The 16,969-nt window shown below is 44.1% G+C and overlaps 1 protein-coding gene across 5 annotated transcripts in view; it reads left to right on the forward strand.

The window, feature by feature from the left end:
- MFSD8 (major facilitator superfamily domain containing 8) overlaps nucleotides 1–16,969 on the forward strand; it is a 31,942-nt gene that overhangs the window by 9,598 nt on the left and 5,375 nt on the right. For 4 of the 5 annotated variants that reach the window (XM_075860462.1, XM_075860459.1, XM_075860458.1 and 1 more), the window contains 6 exons: nucleotides 1,568–1,611; nucleotides 7,723–7,963; nucleotides 9,231–9,344; nucleotides 9,433–9,577; nucleotides 9,695–9,753; nucleotides 15,644–15,749. In XM_075860462.1, coding sequence (XP_075716577.1) covers nucleotides 1,568–1,611; nucleotides 7,723–7,963; nucleotides 9,231–9,344; nucleotides 9,433–9,577; nucleotides 9,695–9,753; nucleotides 15,644–15,749 — 709 coding nt within the window. The remainder of the gene's footprint in view (nucleotides 1–1,567; nucleotides 1,612–7,722; nucleotides 7,964–9,230; nucleotides 9,345–9,432; nucleotides 9,578–9,694; nucleotides 9,754–15,643; nucleotides 15,750–16,969) is intronic. The other variant, XM_075860460.1, reaches the window with a different exon arrangement.

The raw sequence follows: 16,969 nt of genomic DNA on the forward strand, positions 1-16,969 counted from the left end.
CCAGGCCCTTTTTACGGCTTTTCCTTAAGCCGAGATTGGAAAGCTAGAGATTTCTATTGCAAAAAAATACTCATTCCCTGGAGCCTAGGATACATATGACCGGATTCTAGGGGAAATGTACCTTCCCTCAATGACTTTACCTGTCACTGTCTCACAATACCTATACCCTTTCACAGAACGCTCGTTCCCGATAATTTCTCTGTGTAAACAGGGCAACGATCAGCCAATGAACGAGCAAACGCTCGTACATTAGCTAATTGCATCGTTTTAAATGTGAAAAATGTTGTTGTTGTCAGCAGCACATCTCCCTGTGTAAACCGCGAGACGTGCTGCCGACGTAATACAAATGCATGGGGACGAGCGATCAGAGTAACGAGTGCTCGTCCCCATACTCGCTCCTTGTGAAAGGAGCAAACGAGCACTCGTTGCATCGGCCGGCATAAAAGCACCTTTAGGCCCCATGCACACGACCACATTTTTTCCCTCCCATAAATACAGGCCGTAAATACAGGTCCGTTGTCGCACGTTTTTAAACCGTACTTACGGACCCGTGCCTGTAAATACGGGTCCGTTATCCGTATGCCACCCGTATTTACGGACCCGTAAAAAAAGGGGGGCTGGAAAAGCGTCACATGATCACTCAGACGCCATTTTCTCTGCTTCTCTTTATTCAAAAATTTAAATCCGCTGACGTCGCCTAGCACCGCTCCTGTAATTATGGTTGCACACACACACACATAGCCACCTGTGTCATAATTACGGCCTGAAATAGGACATGTTCTATATTTTTCAACGGCCCGGGCACCTCCCTGTACGCAAACGGGAAGGTACCCGTGGTCAATAGAAGTCTATGGTCCCGTAATTACGGGCGTTTTTACGGTCATGTGCATGGGGTCTCAGAGTGCGTTCCCAGAAATGCTTCATGCCTAAGAACACTCTTCCTGAAAATGAGGGTATCCTGATGTGCAAAACTGCCATTGTTTGCTCTTCTGAAATCTCGGGAAGGCTTTTGACATGTTTACGTTTTCTTACATTTTCCAGACTTTCTGTTCACAGCTTAAATAAGCCTGAAGACATCGCACAATGAACTTTTTTATTCTAGACTGATATTTCAGAACTTCAGGATTCAGTCCAAGGGTATGTTCACACGGCTTATTTTCAGACGTTTTTCGGCCAGTAAATGCCCCGAAAAACGTCTGACAATACAGAAGCTGAACGCCTTCAAACATCTGCCCATTGATGTCAATGGGAAAAAACTGTGTTTCGTTCCAAAGGGGCGTTTCTTTACGTGGCCGTTTGAAAAAACAGCGTTTAAAAAAAACGCCCCGTAAAAAGAAGAGCATGTCACTTCTTGAGCCGTTTTTGGAGCCGTCTTTTATTGGGTCAATAGAAAAACCGCTCCAAAAGCGGCCGCAAAAAAACGCATCAAATGTTTGTAGCTTTAAAAATGGCTGAAAATCAGAGGCTGTTATCCCTTGAAAACTGCTCCGTATTTTACAGGCGTTTTTAGTTGAGCGTATGAACATACCCAAAACGTTCTAAATCATGTTTGTTTTTTTTCCCCCAGGTTTTTCAATTGTGGTGACCTCAATATGGCCATATCTTCAAAAGGTTAGTGTTGTTGTATTTAGCTGTTTAATATATGGAAAATAAATGATCTAGGTGATAACTCAACAAGAAGTAAATAAGCAAAATTGGAGAAAATGTCGCTATCTAGTATGCACCTTTGCCTACATGAAAAAACGAACCCAATTTTGAAAAATACTTCTATTCCTCACCTTGCATTTATTACCAACATCCATTTTTCTCTGAGAAATTTTAGAATTGGACTGCAAACTAAACACCATAGAATAAAAAAAAATGGGAGACTGTTCTGATTGTAGAAAGTGGGAGAAATGCCACCATTTACGGATTATAATGTCCGTAATTTAATATTTCCACTTCGTCCCCATAAAGGGCACACTAGGAGTATGATCCCTTGAGCTCTGTAGGTGCGGGAACAGAGAGCGGTTAAAACGCCACACCTTCAGCCTCCCACCACTGTATTTCCTGTCCCTACGGGGTCAGGATGGAGAGAGGATCCTCTCCCCCTGGAGGGGGGGGGGATTGAAGAAAAAACCTTTTTCTCCTAAACCTTTTTTGATGGGGTCAGGATCTGGGTTTTTCCTCCTTCCGACCGGTAACTATTTGGGGGAAGCGTGCCTGGCGGTTTTCCTCCCCCTTTCAGAGAAGCACCCGTCCGCCTGCGGTCCAGTGAGACTAAAGCCGGACGGAGTGTAGCACTTCCGCCGGCGTCCCGACCCGCGTGGGGGCCTCCCAAAATCCGCTAAGTCTATGCGGCCTGGAGTGAACAAGTTCCGGCAGAAGTAGCGTCAGGCGACCGAGCTGACGGGAGTGACGTCACAAGCGGGGACCGGATCAGGAGCGCGGAGCAGGTAAGCAGACCGGCGTGTTCAGTATACTTGCCACATGCATCCTGCTCTGAGGTCTGTGTTCCTAACATGTCCCTTCCTGGCGCCGATCCGGTGGGGTCCCAGTTTGTCGAATCTGAGGTCTCCTGCCTATCCACTCTTGTGAGTTTTCCCCATAGGGTATAATATGTTTGTTTTAAACCATGTGAATATACAGAACAAAAAAGAAAAACCTTTCCGGACAAAAACCAGCACTCACGGAGTTACGAAAATATTAAATTTAATGCCCAAAGTATTAAAGTCTAAGATTGTATAAATACCATTTCCTTGAATAATACCAATCACAATAGTATAACAAACCATTTATAACTTAAAACGTCGCCCAAATAGCCTGGCCTGGCATTGGAACAGCAGAACCACAATTACCAGAATGGAAAATGAACAGAATCCTAGTATAATCACTATAGGAAGCAATATATGCACAGTAGATTGTAGAACGATTGAAAAATAGTCCTTGTAACGGAATCTATTAGCTGCAGGTTTTCCAGACAAAAAATAAGAGCGCATAAAGTATATAAAGAGGATTCAAGGAGTAGATATACTCCTCTATTTGAAGCTCTTCAGCAGCTCTGTTTCAGCAGTATATGACCAGGTGATCTGGAATTTCAATCCAGGACAACCTAAGTGAACCACATCATGAGTATATTATTCCCCGTTCTCAGTCAGATGTTAATGGCCATAACGGCTCTGAGGAAATCCCAGCTGGGATGAAACACATCAGCCAAACACTTCTGTTTTGTCACGGACGTGAAAAGACGTCATCACGCCGGGCACCTGCCATACGTTCCGGCTTATTGATCTAACAGGTCTTGGAGATACTGCGTGTTGCGAGACAAGCTGTAGAGCATAGGCAAAATCGCCTAAAATTCCCTGACCACATAACTTGGAAACCAGACCACTTCTCACCTGCTGGTTGATATTTGAATTGGAGAGGTCTGATTGTTCTGCCCTGCGTCTTGGAGTATATAATAAGGAGTCTAAGGGTAGGTTCACACGGCTTATTTTCGGCCGTTTTTCGGGCAGTAAATCGGAAGCCGAACGCCTCCAAACATCTGCCCATTGATTTCAATGGGAAAAACGGCGTTCTGTTCCAACGGGGCGTTTTATTACGCATCCGTTTTTATAAACGGCCGTGTAAAATAACGCCTGCGAAAAAAGTGCACGCCCCTTCTTGAGCCGTTTTTCATTGACTCTATAGAAAAACAGCTCCAAAAACGGTCGTGAAGAACGCGAGTTACACTTAATTAACGGCTGAAAATCAGGAGCGGTTTTCCCTTGAAAACCACTCTGTATTTTCAGACTTGGCCTCATGCACACGACCGTAAAAACTCCCGTTATTACGGGTCGTAATTACGACCCGTAATAACGGGCTTATAGACTTCTATTGGCGACGGGTGCCTTCCCGTTTTCTCACGGGAAGGTGCCCGTGCCGTTGAAAAAGATAGAACATGTCCTATTTCAGGCCGTAATAACGGCACGGACAGTCCATAGAAGTCTATGGAGCTCTCGTAATGACAGGTGGCTACATGTGTGCACCCGTCATTACGGCAGCGTTGCTAAGCGACGTCAGTAAATAGTCACTGTCCAGGGAGCTGAAAGAGTTAACTGATCGGCAGTAACTCTTTCAGCACCCTGGACAGTGACTACCGATCAGTATAAACCTGTAAAAAATAAAAATAAAAGACGTTCATACTTACCGAGAACTTCCTGCTTCCTCCAGTCCGGTCTCCCGCCCGTTGCCTTGGTGACGCGTCCCTCTCGACATCCGGCCCGTCGTCCTGGATGACGTTTCAGGCCATGTGACCGCTGCAGCCAATCACAGGTCAATCACAGGCTGCAGCGGTCACATGGACTGCCGCGTCATCCAGGGATGTCGGGCTGGATGTGAAGAGAGGGACGCGTCACCAAGACAACAGCCGGGTAAGTATGAATTTCTTTAACTTTTATTACAGAAAAGGCTGTCCCTTCTCTCTATCCTGCACTGATAGAGAGAAGGGGCTGCCGATTAGTGCAGTGCTATTTTGCCGCCAAAAACGTGCCCGTAAATACGGGTGACACCGGACCCATATTTACGGGCACGGATTCGTAAATACTGGTGCAAAACGGGTGGAATACGTGTGACACCGGACCCGTATTTACGCCAGTATTTACGGGTGGGAAAAAATACGGTCGTGTGCATGAGGCCTTAGCGTGTGAACCTACCCTTAGGGCAAGTGGAAACCTTACATCTGACTGAGAATGGGGAATAATATACTCGTGATGTGGTTCACTTAGGTTGTCCTGGATTGAAGTCCAGATCACCTGGTCGTATACTGATGAAACCGAGCTGCTGAAGATAGGGGGCGTGTTACTATTGCTGTGACACTATCCAATCAGATACGGACAGTGTTACAGAAAGAACGAGGATAGAGGAGAGCGAGTGCGCACGCCCTCACTCTTCAGCTTTCAAGATCAGTCTTCTGCCGAACTGGCAAGGGGGCGTGTCACTGCTACGGACAGTGTAAGAGCTGGAGAGAGGAGAGCGCGCATTCGTAAATTTTTTTTTCCTCTTTGTGTGGAGACCAACCCACGGACCAGAATCATCCAACAAATTCTGGACTTTTTACAACCGGGACTGGATCTAGGTCTTAGACCAAGCACCCTCAGAGTACAAGTCTCAGCCTTGAGTACATTTTTTTTTTTTTTGACACCCAGCTAGCAGAACACAGGTGGGTGAAAAGATTCATGTCTGCAGCCTCAAGACTAAGGCCAAATATTAGACACACCTCTCCGCAGTGGGAGCTTGGCATTGTCCTCAGGGCCCTAACCAGACCTCCCCTTTGAACCAACTGATATCATAAACATCAAACGCTTATCCTTTTAAAGTAGCCTTTTTAACAACCATAACCACAGCAAGGAGACTTTGTGAAATACAAGCGCTATCTAGAAAAGAACCATATTTTAGGATAACATGATTGAATTGTATTAAGACTAGATCCTAATTTTCTCCCGAAAGTTGTCTTAGGCTTTCATAGAAATCAGGAAATTATTCTTCCATCATTTTTGTCAGGATCCATAGACTCAAAAAGGAAAAATGTAATTGTCTCGATGTTAGAGCAGTTTTACAATATTTATAGGTTACTGCAGATTGGTGGAAAGACTCTAACCTCCTGGTCCAATTTTGGGGAAAAAATAAAGGCCAGAAGGCTTCAAACGCTACCATTGCTAGATGGATTAAAACAACCACTAAAGACTGTTCTTTTCTTGAGGGAAAATAAGTTCCTATCAACGTCAAAGCCCACTCCACCAGATCCACAGCTTCATCATGGGCAGAAAGGGGGGGGGGGGCTCCTTAGACCATATTTGTACTGCAGCTACCTGGGCTAGCCCCCTTACCTTTGCAAAACATTATAGGCTAGACCTTTCATCCAGCAGAGACTTAGCCTTTGGCCGAAAAGTACTCCAAGCGGCAGTCCCACCCTAAACCATCTTATTTGGTATTCTCTTAGTGTGCCGTCATGGGGGACGAAGTGGAGTATAAGAATTGGTCTTAACGGTAATTCGGTTTCCATGAGTCCACCATGACGTCATACATTTACCCACCCTACCTTCTTAGTGGTATGTGACTTTAACATACCTATCAAATTAGCTAGTTGATTCCGGTGTAGTGATATGGTACACACTGGTGGGAGGCTGAGGGTGGGGCCTTTTAACCTCTCTCAGGTCCTGTCCCTACAGAGGTCAAGGGATCATCCTCCTAGTGTACTGTCATGGTGGACTCATGGAAACCGAATTACCGGTAAGACTAATTCTTGAGTTTATACCCAGGGCAATAACCAGAGAGGTTTCCGTATCTCCCATAGATTTCTATGGTTACACTCCATAGATTGTGGAGACTGCCGTACACATGTGAGAGAGAATAGCTTAAAAGGGTTTTCCCATCAGAGACATTTATCACTTATCCACAGGATATGTCATAAATATCAGATAGATGCTCTGGGACCCACACCTATCTCTTAAACGGGACCCCCGAAAACCTGTCTGACCATGAATTTACGGAAACGGCGCAGCTCGCTGAGCCATTCTGTTTCAGTCCCATAGAACTGAATGGGAGTTACGTAAACCATGTAGCTGCCATGCTATGCTGCTTCCGTAACTGCCATTCACTACTACGGGAGTTACAGAAACAGCGTAGCTCAGCGAGCTATGCTGTTTCCGTAACATGGTCAGAAATCACACGCTTCAACCACAACACAGAGCCGTAGAACAGGTTTTAGGGGGTCCTGTTCTAGAGATAGGTACGGGTCCCAGAGGTGGGACACACATCGATCTGACATTTATGACACATCCTGTGGGTATGTCACAAGTCTCTGATGGGAAAACCCCTTAAACCTCCCCTCCCCATTTTCCTGTGGTTTAGAGGAGTAAGGGTATGTTCACACAGCTTTTTTCGGGCCATAAACACTCGAAAAATGGCCGTAAAATCTGAAGCAGAACGCCTCCAAACATCTGCCCATTGATTTCAACGGGAAAAACGGTGTTCTGTTCCGATGGGACGTTTTTTTACGTGGCCATTTTGAAAAACGGCCGTTTAGAAAAATAAGTGCTGGACACTTCTTGGGACGTTTTTGGAGCCGTTTTTCATTGACTCTATAGAAAACCGCTCCAAAAACGCAGCGAGAATCGCTAGTGGCTTAAACGTCTGAAAATCAGGAGCTGTTTTCCCTTGAAAACAGCTCCGTATTTTTAGACGTTTTTTTTGAGTTTCCGTGTGAACATACCCTAACCGGGAATGCGGCGTCTCGATTAGTAGTGGAACTAGCATTCAGACCCCCGCCAAACAGAAAGTATGGCATATCCTATGGATATGCCATGAATAACAGTCTATATGACTGCCTAATTATTTGAAGTGTTATTTGCTAATAAATATTAAAACATTGTTGGGTTAGATTCATTGTGGAAACTACATTACATTATATTTTGCAACTTTTTGCTCAAGTTAATCATAACTCCGCTACAATCAGCATTTATGAGCGCTTAGACGAGGAGACAGATGAGCTGAAGATTTGTCTGTCTGTGCATTACACTGATGGATTTGATTAAGAGCGGGACAGAGCGGCCTGCAATGTATGTTAATACATGCAGGCTGCACAAGCAAAACAATAAAGACCTATTGGGGAGATGATTTTTACCCAAAATCCGTAGAAAAGAAAAAAAACAAAACATTAAAAGGTGTCCATATTGATCATCCTTCACTTTTATCATTCTTTAGATCGACCCAAGCGCTGATGCAAGCTTTCTAGGCTGGGTTATAGCTTCCTACAGTTTGGGACAGATGGTTGCTTCACCCTTGTTTGGTTTGTGGTCTAACCACAGGCCAAGAAGAGAACCTCTTGTGGTCTCCATATCTATCTTGGTAGCAGCCAGCTGCCTTTATGCCTACGTGCATGTACCTGCCTCACACAACAAGTATTACATGCTCATTGCCCGAGCATTAGTTGGTTTTGGATCAGGTATGTTATTCTACAGTTTAAAAGAAAAAAAGTTAAATGACGCAAGCTGTTATGTATTACATGGGAATTAAGGACTAATCTAATGACGACCTGTAAAGGATCTGCCAGGCACAGCTTCGGGGTTAACGCCCATAGATAAACAGTCTGCACCTGCTTCTATGTCTGAGACTAACTCCATCTTCCACCACCCAGGATGGCAGGCTTAGGAGTGGGAGAACCTATCACAGCCTGGCCAGACGGAGCTAGCTCCCGCCCTCTGTCTATTTATACCTGCCTTTCCTGTTCCTCCTTTGCTTGTGATTCTTCTCGTTTGGTTTCCTGGCCCTGCTGCAGTTTGTTGTACTATTGTCCTTGCTTCATATTGACCCCGGCTTGTTCACTACTCTTCTGCTCTGCGTTTGGCACCTCGTACTCTCCTGGTTTGACTCTGCTTGTTCACTTCTCTTGTCGCTCACGGTGTTGCCGTGGGCAACTGCCCCTTTCTCCCCCTAGCTCTGTGTACCCTTGTCTGTTTGTCTGTCGTGCACTTATTGAGCGTAAGGACCGTCGCCCAGTTGTACCCCGTCGCCTAGGGCGGGTCGTTGCAAGTAGGCAGGGACTGAGTGGCGGGTAGATTAGGGCTCACTTGTCTGTCTCCCCACCCCCGCCATTACACGACCAATCTCTAATCATTGTGAGGGAGATATGACCTTGTGGCAGATTTATTAATGACCACAAATCCCATCCATGCAATCTTATGTGAAATACAGTTATTCATCTGACTTTTCTTAGAATATCTCATAATATGTGATAAAGTTCTTTAATATGACAGACTGTTCTATAGGACAGGACAAATCCCAGGACCCAGGTTGTCCGTGTGCCTAAACATTTTCTGTTGCTGCTTTACCTTATTAAGGGTTGCCTGTTGATATCCATAGAAGTTCTAATTGTAGCCTAATGGGAAAATAAATAATCGAACTGGTTCTAGATTGGTACACCGTATCCGGCTCCAGAACTGAACAGTAATCTTTCCACCGGTGCGGTTATGAAATTGTCACAAGCACTGTGCCAGGTCTGACCAGTTATACATCTGCTCCTCTATTGTGATGACGTTTTTGAAGCAGTTACAATAGATGGGTAGATATTCTATGGATCTATTTCTGTTTGGTAAACATGGCACATGCCTCCTGCAGTAGCCTTGATGAAGTCCTTGTCAGTTTTAATGCTGTGCCCACTAAGTTTGCCCCAGTATTTTTTAACCTTCACTTCTACATCTTATATACTTAAGGAAACGTAGCCGTTGTGCGATCATATGTTGCCGGAGCCACCTCCCTATCAGAAAGGACGAGTTCCATGGCTAATATTAGTGCTTTTCAAGCGCTTGGATTCATTCTTGGTCCTGGTAGGTATGTTCTTAATGGTGTCATGGATAAGGTATTCGTCCTGTGGTTTTGTGTGAAAGCATCAAGGTGAATACTTCTGAATTTCAGCATTCCAGGCGGCATTTACATTAATTGGAGAAGTAGGAGTGATCTTTAAAGCCATCGACCTTCAAGTGAACATGTACACTGCACCATCTCTTATGGGTGCTTTCCTTGGCATTGTGAATATGATTTTGATCTTTGCAATATTCAGGTAATAAGCTTTTTTCCTTTTAATACTAGACCAAGTGTTGACTCTATATGGTTTACATGTGCCAACACAACAAATCTGTATTATAAAGATTATGTTCAAAGTGTCTTCTTCTTGCAGAGAACATCGAGTTGATGATCATGGAAGGCATATTGGAAGTATAAACTATGAGTTTGAAGGTATCTAATACTGTTGTGTTACTGTTCAGCCCCCATTGCCAAAAATACACGCATAGGATCTGCATGCGGATTAGCCCCATTGTAATTCAATTGAGCTAATCCGCGGTTTACGTCCTGCACTTCTTCAAATCCACAGTATGTTCATTCTCCTGCTCAGGAAAATATCTCCACGAAATAATGGAGTATAAAATAACCCATTCACCTGTATTGTCTGCAGTAATGTGAGCAGATTCTGTTATGATTTAGGCACACAATCCTGAAGGTGTGAACACGGCCTTATAGTCCTACTTAATGGCTTACAGTCATGACCACATTTATGCAATTAGTGATTTTAAACACTTCCTGCTCATGCCACGTAAATTAGCAGGCTAATGGCATGGTCCCTGTTTCAGAAGCTTGTGAATTTATGTGCTCTATTTCATGGCACTGCACACTTCTGCATGCATTCCCAGCCGTCAGTGTGACAGCACGATCCTTTGCTGTGACAGGTAACTGAAATAATAATGACATTGCAGAGTTTCTCAGAGTGGGTTCGGAGGCATGCCTGTGTATATACATCACTGGTAACCGTAATGGAATGGGCTATTACCATTAGATAACGGCAGTGATTGTATATGGGGACAGCAGGGAACACCTAGATCATGTGTTCTCTGCTAACCTGAGCCTCAATAGTAATAAATATAGTAAAATATAAAGAAAAATAGATCAAAGGACACAAAACAACCCTTCTCCCCCCAAAAAAGTGCACACTTCTCCATTAAGAACGCATTTTGCATAGGCTACAGGTGCTCAGGCATTAATATGTTTGTCACGCAGAATCTTATGTTCCAACAAACATATATAATTACCCCCAGCCAACAATAATTGGCTACTCCATTAGAGTAAGATTAATAAAAATAAAAAATCACCGGTAGACTGCTGCATTCCAAAGGCTACATTTTTGTTCTGGGTCATGAAAGGATTAAAAAGCTGACCCCATGAGACCCTTTATTTACAAAAGGGCCTTCCAAAAAATAAATGTGCGAAGTTGGATTTTAAGATAAAATATATGAAAGGGATTAAACACCCCAAAAGGTGGATGTGTATATATATATATGTGTGTGTGTGTGTGTGTATATATATATATGCGCGCGCGCGTTTGGGGGTACATCCACTTTTTGGGGTGTTTAATCCCTTTCATATATTTTATAATATATATATATATATATATAATTTATTTTTTAAAGCAGACATAGTTACAGTTGTCTTAACCTGCTGTTTACAGTCACGCACACCTTCATGAAATTTTATGACTAATAATGCATTTTTCTTTTAGAAAATTCCTAAGTCTTGCATTTGTGACTAGAACTAGCATATAAGCTACACACACACAAAAAGCTATAGCAATAATGGACAAGGTGTGTAAAGTTCGTATATACCACAAATGTCTACTTGTTCTCTCAAAAACGCTGAAACAACGGTCATGCAACATTTGGCCGCAAATAAAAATATACACAGAATGGCTAATTTATAAGAGACCCCTGCCCTTTCACAGTTGGAGCTTCCCTGTATGGAAATTAGACACATGACCCAGGAGTGCTGTGTAAAAACAAGCAAACAAGTTTTGGGTAGATCGGTTCCAGTGTGAATCCACATTGGAAAGGGAAAATCAAGCGATCGGAGTGACTTTGAACGAGGCATGGTCATCAGTGCTAGACTACTCGGGGCCAGTATTTTTAAAAAAATCTGCCAACCTTGTGAGGTTTTCTTGTGTCGAGAGTATACAGAGAATAGTGTGATCAAGGAAAAACATCCAGCGAAAGGGAATCCTGTGGACGTGAACATCTTTCAGATAAGGATGTCCAGAATCTTTCTGCTGAACAGACGGTGCAAAGTCAAGCAAATTGCAGCTAAATACAACGCCGCTGATGCAACTAACTTCTAATTAGGTTCTAATTTATAACATTTCCATGTGCTGGTCACTAGAGGGAGCAATTCCCAAAATTGCAGCTTTGGCATGTGGTAAAGCAACCTCATTGCTTTATGCTGCAAAATTGGAGAAGACACACTCGCTCTAGTGTGCTCAAACAATCCCCCCTCCTTTATCCTGGCTAGTGCCAGGAGAAAGGAGGGGGTTGAATGTTCAAACCTCCTACACTGTGTGCCGCCATTTTTTGAGCGAATGCACAGTGTAGGAGGATTAGATACAGTGGTAATCAGACAGTATAACACACACACACACACACACACACACACACACTCCACGCTTCTGAACATATGGACGGAAGCTGCGACCGGAAGTAGTCATCTTACTGTCCGGCTGCGGCTTCCGGTCCACATGAAAATGGCGCCGGATGTCTCTCTGCCGAAGACCTTCCTTTTGGACTGTGTGGGAGCGGCGCATTCTCTCTGGGGATGTATGTGCCGTATTCCATCTCTGTATGTGTCGTTAATCGACACATACAGAGATGAAAAAAATGGCAGCCCCCATAGAGAAGTAAAAGAGAGGAAAAAAGTACAACACAAAAACACAAATAAATAAAATTTATTTTAATGACATACTAAAAGCAATAACATATAAAAAAAATAAAATGTCATGACACCTTCCCTTTAATTTGCCTTCCCTAAAACCCCCTACATAGTTTCTAACCAGTTTGTTTGACCTCCATCGTCACTGCTGCTCTTTGTTTGTTTACATCCCTTGCAACCCACCATACCCATGATCCCTTGCGGCATCTGAGGAGACAGCTTATATCCGCCCTTCCTCCCTCCACAGCATCTTGGCTATTTGCATACTGCCACACCCCTTTATGTTCACAGGGTCATTACCTGCTCTAATTACAGGCACCCAGCTCCCTCCCTGCACACTGTCTGACTGACACACACACACACACACACACACACACACACACACACACACACACACACACTCTCACACTCTCACACTCACACACACAATCACACACACAATCACACCGGGATTATGGGGGTTATATACAGGAATGTGGGGGGTAATGCACAGGGATCACAGGGTATATGCATCGATGATGGGGTAATGCACAGGGATGACATAATGCCACCATCCCGGTGTATAACCCCCATCATCCTATACCGGGATGATGGCAGTTATATACAGGGATGTTGGGGGGAAATAGACAGGGATGGTGGTGGTCATATGACCCCATCAGTCCTGTATTTATGTACCCCCCCCCCCCCCCCCATCTTACCTGTATTTATGTAACCATCAGGGCGTGCAGAGATTGAGGAATACCCACGCCGCCCCCTCCTCCTTCTAAATCAGAGAGCAGGGGGCGTGTACTATCAGAGACGACACTCCATGTCTTTGATCAGCCAGCACTTCCTACTGAACAGAGGCACGGCGCGTCATCAACTACATTTACAGGCAGTGCGGGAACTCTAAAGGGTATGTTCACACGCACTGTTTTCAGACGTAATTCAGGTGTTTTACGCCTGAAAAAACGCCCCTAATACGGCTACAAACATCTGCCCATTGCTTTCAATGGGAATTACGATGTTCTGTTCCCACGAGCCTTTATTTTACGCGTCACTGTCAAAATACGGCGCGTAAAATGACGGCTCGTAAAAAGAAGTGCAGGTCACTTCTTGGGACGTTTTTGGAGGTGTTTTTCATTGACTCTATTGAAAACCGCTCCAAACACGGCCGTAAAAAATGTCTGAAAATCATGAGCTGTTTTCCCTTGAAAACAACTCCGTATTTTCAGACGTTTTTGGTTAAGCGTGTGAACATACCTAAGAGTGAAGAAGGAGGCGTGGACGACGAGACAGGAGGAGGGGCGTGTACTGTGATTGACGCTCTGTGTCTTTGCTCAGCCAGCACTTCCGACAGAACAGAAGCACGGCGTGTCATCAACTACGTCTACAGGCAGTGGGCCCAGAGGCGGAGCTCTGAAGAGCTCATGAAACATCTGCCCGGCCCGCTGCCTGTAAATGTAGTTGATGACGCGCTGTGCCTTTGTTCACCCGGAAATGCTGGCTGAGCAAAAACACGTAACGTCGCCGGAAAATAAATATTTACTCTCGGTGCGGTCACGTGACTAAAAATTATAAGTAGGTAACGCTGCCATATATAAACAAACATACTAGAAACGTTATTGTACATGTCACATTAGGTTAAAATAAAATGTATTCCTGTATTTCAACACCTAGCGGAAATATGCCACGACGAATTGCTGCAGTTCTGGAGGTCCAAAGTGCTACTAGATGGGTGTCTCTAATAAAGTGGCCATTCAGTGTGTAGTGCGCATCCCAAACAGCTACTATGCTACAAAAATCTATATTTTTGAGAAAGCACACTGCTTATTATATAACTTAATAATTTATATGCACAACCACCTTTATACAACATTGAATCAACAGTGGTTATAAGCAAAAATGATACTAAAAAAAGGCCTCCTTAACCCCTTCACGACTGCCATACGGCTATATACGTTCTAACTGCCGATGACCCGTGCAGTTAGCACGTGTATAGACGTCGGCAGCCTAGAAGAGGTTTAATGAGTGCAGCACTGCACTCATGTTTGCCGGGGCTTTGAGAGGCCCAGAATACACCCCCCACTGTAGATAATGCCACCCACAACCCCCAAAAAACCGTCTGTAGATAGCGCCACCTAAGCTCCCTCCAGCATCGGAATCCCCGGCCAGCGCTCTGGCTGAGAATTCCCCTCCTAGAGGGAGCCCCCGCCGTCTTTCCATCCCCGCTGTAGATAGTGCCCCCCCCCCCCCCCACTGCAGATAGCAAACCCCCTGCTGTAGATAGCATCGCAGCCCCCCTCTGTAAATAGCGCCTCCTGAACCGAGTCTAGGAGCGAAATCCCCGGTGTCAGATCGCACTGGCCGGGGATTCCGCTTCTAGACAGAGCCCCTGACGTCACTGTTCATTTGCACAGTGACGTTAGTGGCTTTCTCTAGGAGCAGAATTGTGAGGTCAGGGGCTACTCCTGGAGCGAAATTCCCGCTCCGGCAGGATATTCTGCTTTTAGAATTAACCCCTGACATCACTGTCCATATATGGACAGGGGCTTCCTGTAGGAGTGTAATCTTCGGCCAGAGAGATTCTGCTCCTACAGGGAGCTACAGTGGTGTTATTTACAGGAAGGGGGTGCCATTTACAGGGGGGGGGGGGGGTGGCGGCACGATCTGTAGTGGGGATATTGCTAAATACAGGGGGGATGTTGCTATCTACAGAGCGGGTGGTACTATCTACAGGGGGTGTGGTACTATCTACAGGGGGTGCTATACAGGGGGTGTGGCACTATCTACATGGGTACTGTGGCATTATATTGGCACTCTACAGGGGACACTGGCGCTATCTACATGGGCACTGCATGTGGCACTAAGTGGGCATTATCTATAGGGAGAACTGTGGCACTATGTGGGCACTGTAGCAATATTTACAGTGGGGACTATGTGGGCAATGGCACTGTTTATGTGGGCAATGTGGCACTATCTACAGTGGTATTGCAAAATATAGAGGGATATCTGCACCCACTTCGGTAAAGTTTCTGTGAATGACAGCACTGTCTATTGCTGTGCGAGTAATCCCCAATTAGCAATTTATCTGTGTTTTTGCGGATAAATTACGGACCCATTCTTTTCTACGGTCCTATGCACACGACCGTGATTTACACAGATCGGTCTGGATTTGCGGTTTCAGCAATACTGGTGAATCGTTGTGGATCTGTAAGTTGAGATGACGCATGGATGCACAACAAGGGTTTTTTGCGGTTTGACAGATCACAACGCACCCATGGTTTTGCGGACTGTAAAACCAATAGGGTCATGTGCATGGGGCCATAGGCTTTTATAATGTGTTTCTATTTCTTCCTTTGTTATCTTAACGTGAACAGTTTATTCTCTGAATTTCTTCTAGGCATGGATACAGCAAATGAGAGTGAAGAGCCAGTTGACAAGATTGCAGTCATCTCGTCAAATTTTCTATTCTCCATCACTTTATTCATATTTGCCATTTTTGAGACGTATGTATTCACAAAACTGACATTTAAATGTGTGTGTGTGTGTGTGTGTGTGTGTGTGTGTGTGTGTGTGTGTGTGTGTACACATCTGTTACTGAAAATTGTAACTTTTAGGATCTGTTCACCTTTTAACACCACTTGCTGTAAGTGCACATATACATATTATACATAAAAAGTGCAGTAACTGAATACAGGTCCTATTTTGTGCTGATCCTGAGTTGCATAATGTAATAGAACGCATCTAATATATATCTGCGTCCACAATTCTTCTGGCTTTTCAGCTGACATTTCTGTTTGCTGATGTTTTCCAATACCTAATCTATTGAGATAAAAGAAAATGTGCAGTTATTAAAAAAAGAAAAAAAAAATTCTGACTTCTAGACAATTTTTTTTTCCCAGCTGAATTAACTAAAAAAATAATTAGACAATTATTTTAGATAATGGAATTGCATGCACAGCAATTCCATAATCTATATTGATGAGACAGACAGACACAGACTCTTTCTCCCTCTTTTTATATAAGGGCCGTAAAAAGTATGTGACCCCTTCATGTCTTCATCTACACACAGAATAGTCTCCAGCAATACCCGAAGTTCTCAAAAGTGAACCTGACAAATATCACATTGCTGTATACGTTAGATAAGTTGTACAGATGTAGCAGAGCAGAATTTATTTGGCTGAGTTCTCTGTGATACACACTGTGTTATTAGTAACTGTAGCTACATGACTGCTTCAGCTCTGCTACATGTGAGCAAGCACCATAATCTCCGCTTCTCACAATAATCATGAAAACATAATGCAATGAGCAGTATGAGTTAGATGAGTGTGGGGAGCCTGCTGATCTGCCTATATGAGTTCAGCAGCTTCTTGCTTCGCCACAGCCTTCAGCTTCTTTCTGCAGTGCACTCTTCCACATGAGAAGCCGCTAATATGGGGGGAAGGGCTAAAATCTATTTTATGATTTTGACCAAAATCGGAATATTGGTTCATTAAAATGGCGAGTCAATAGCACATAATGCACCGCAGGATCAGTATGATATGAGAGCAGAGTTTATGCAAAGCTAATTTATTTTATTTTTTTCCCCTCATTCTTTTTGCTTGTTCGGTTAAATCTTGGATGGTTTTCATTTGCAGTGGTTTTTAAATCTATATTATTGTTTTGTATTTATACTGCATTGTGTAATGCAAGGACTGCGTGCATAAAACGCTCCGACGTGAACGCC

The sequence above is a fragment of the Rhinoderma darwinii genome, chromosome 1 (genome assembly GCF_050947455.1).
Source record: "Rhinoderma darwinii isolate aRhiDar2 chromosome 1, aRhiDar2.hap1, whole genome shotgun sequence".
Classification (NCBI taxonomy): Eukaryota; Metazoa; Chordata; class Amphibia; order Anura; family Rhinodermatidae; genus Rhinoderma; species Rhinoderma darwinii.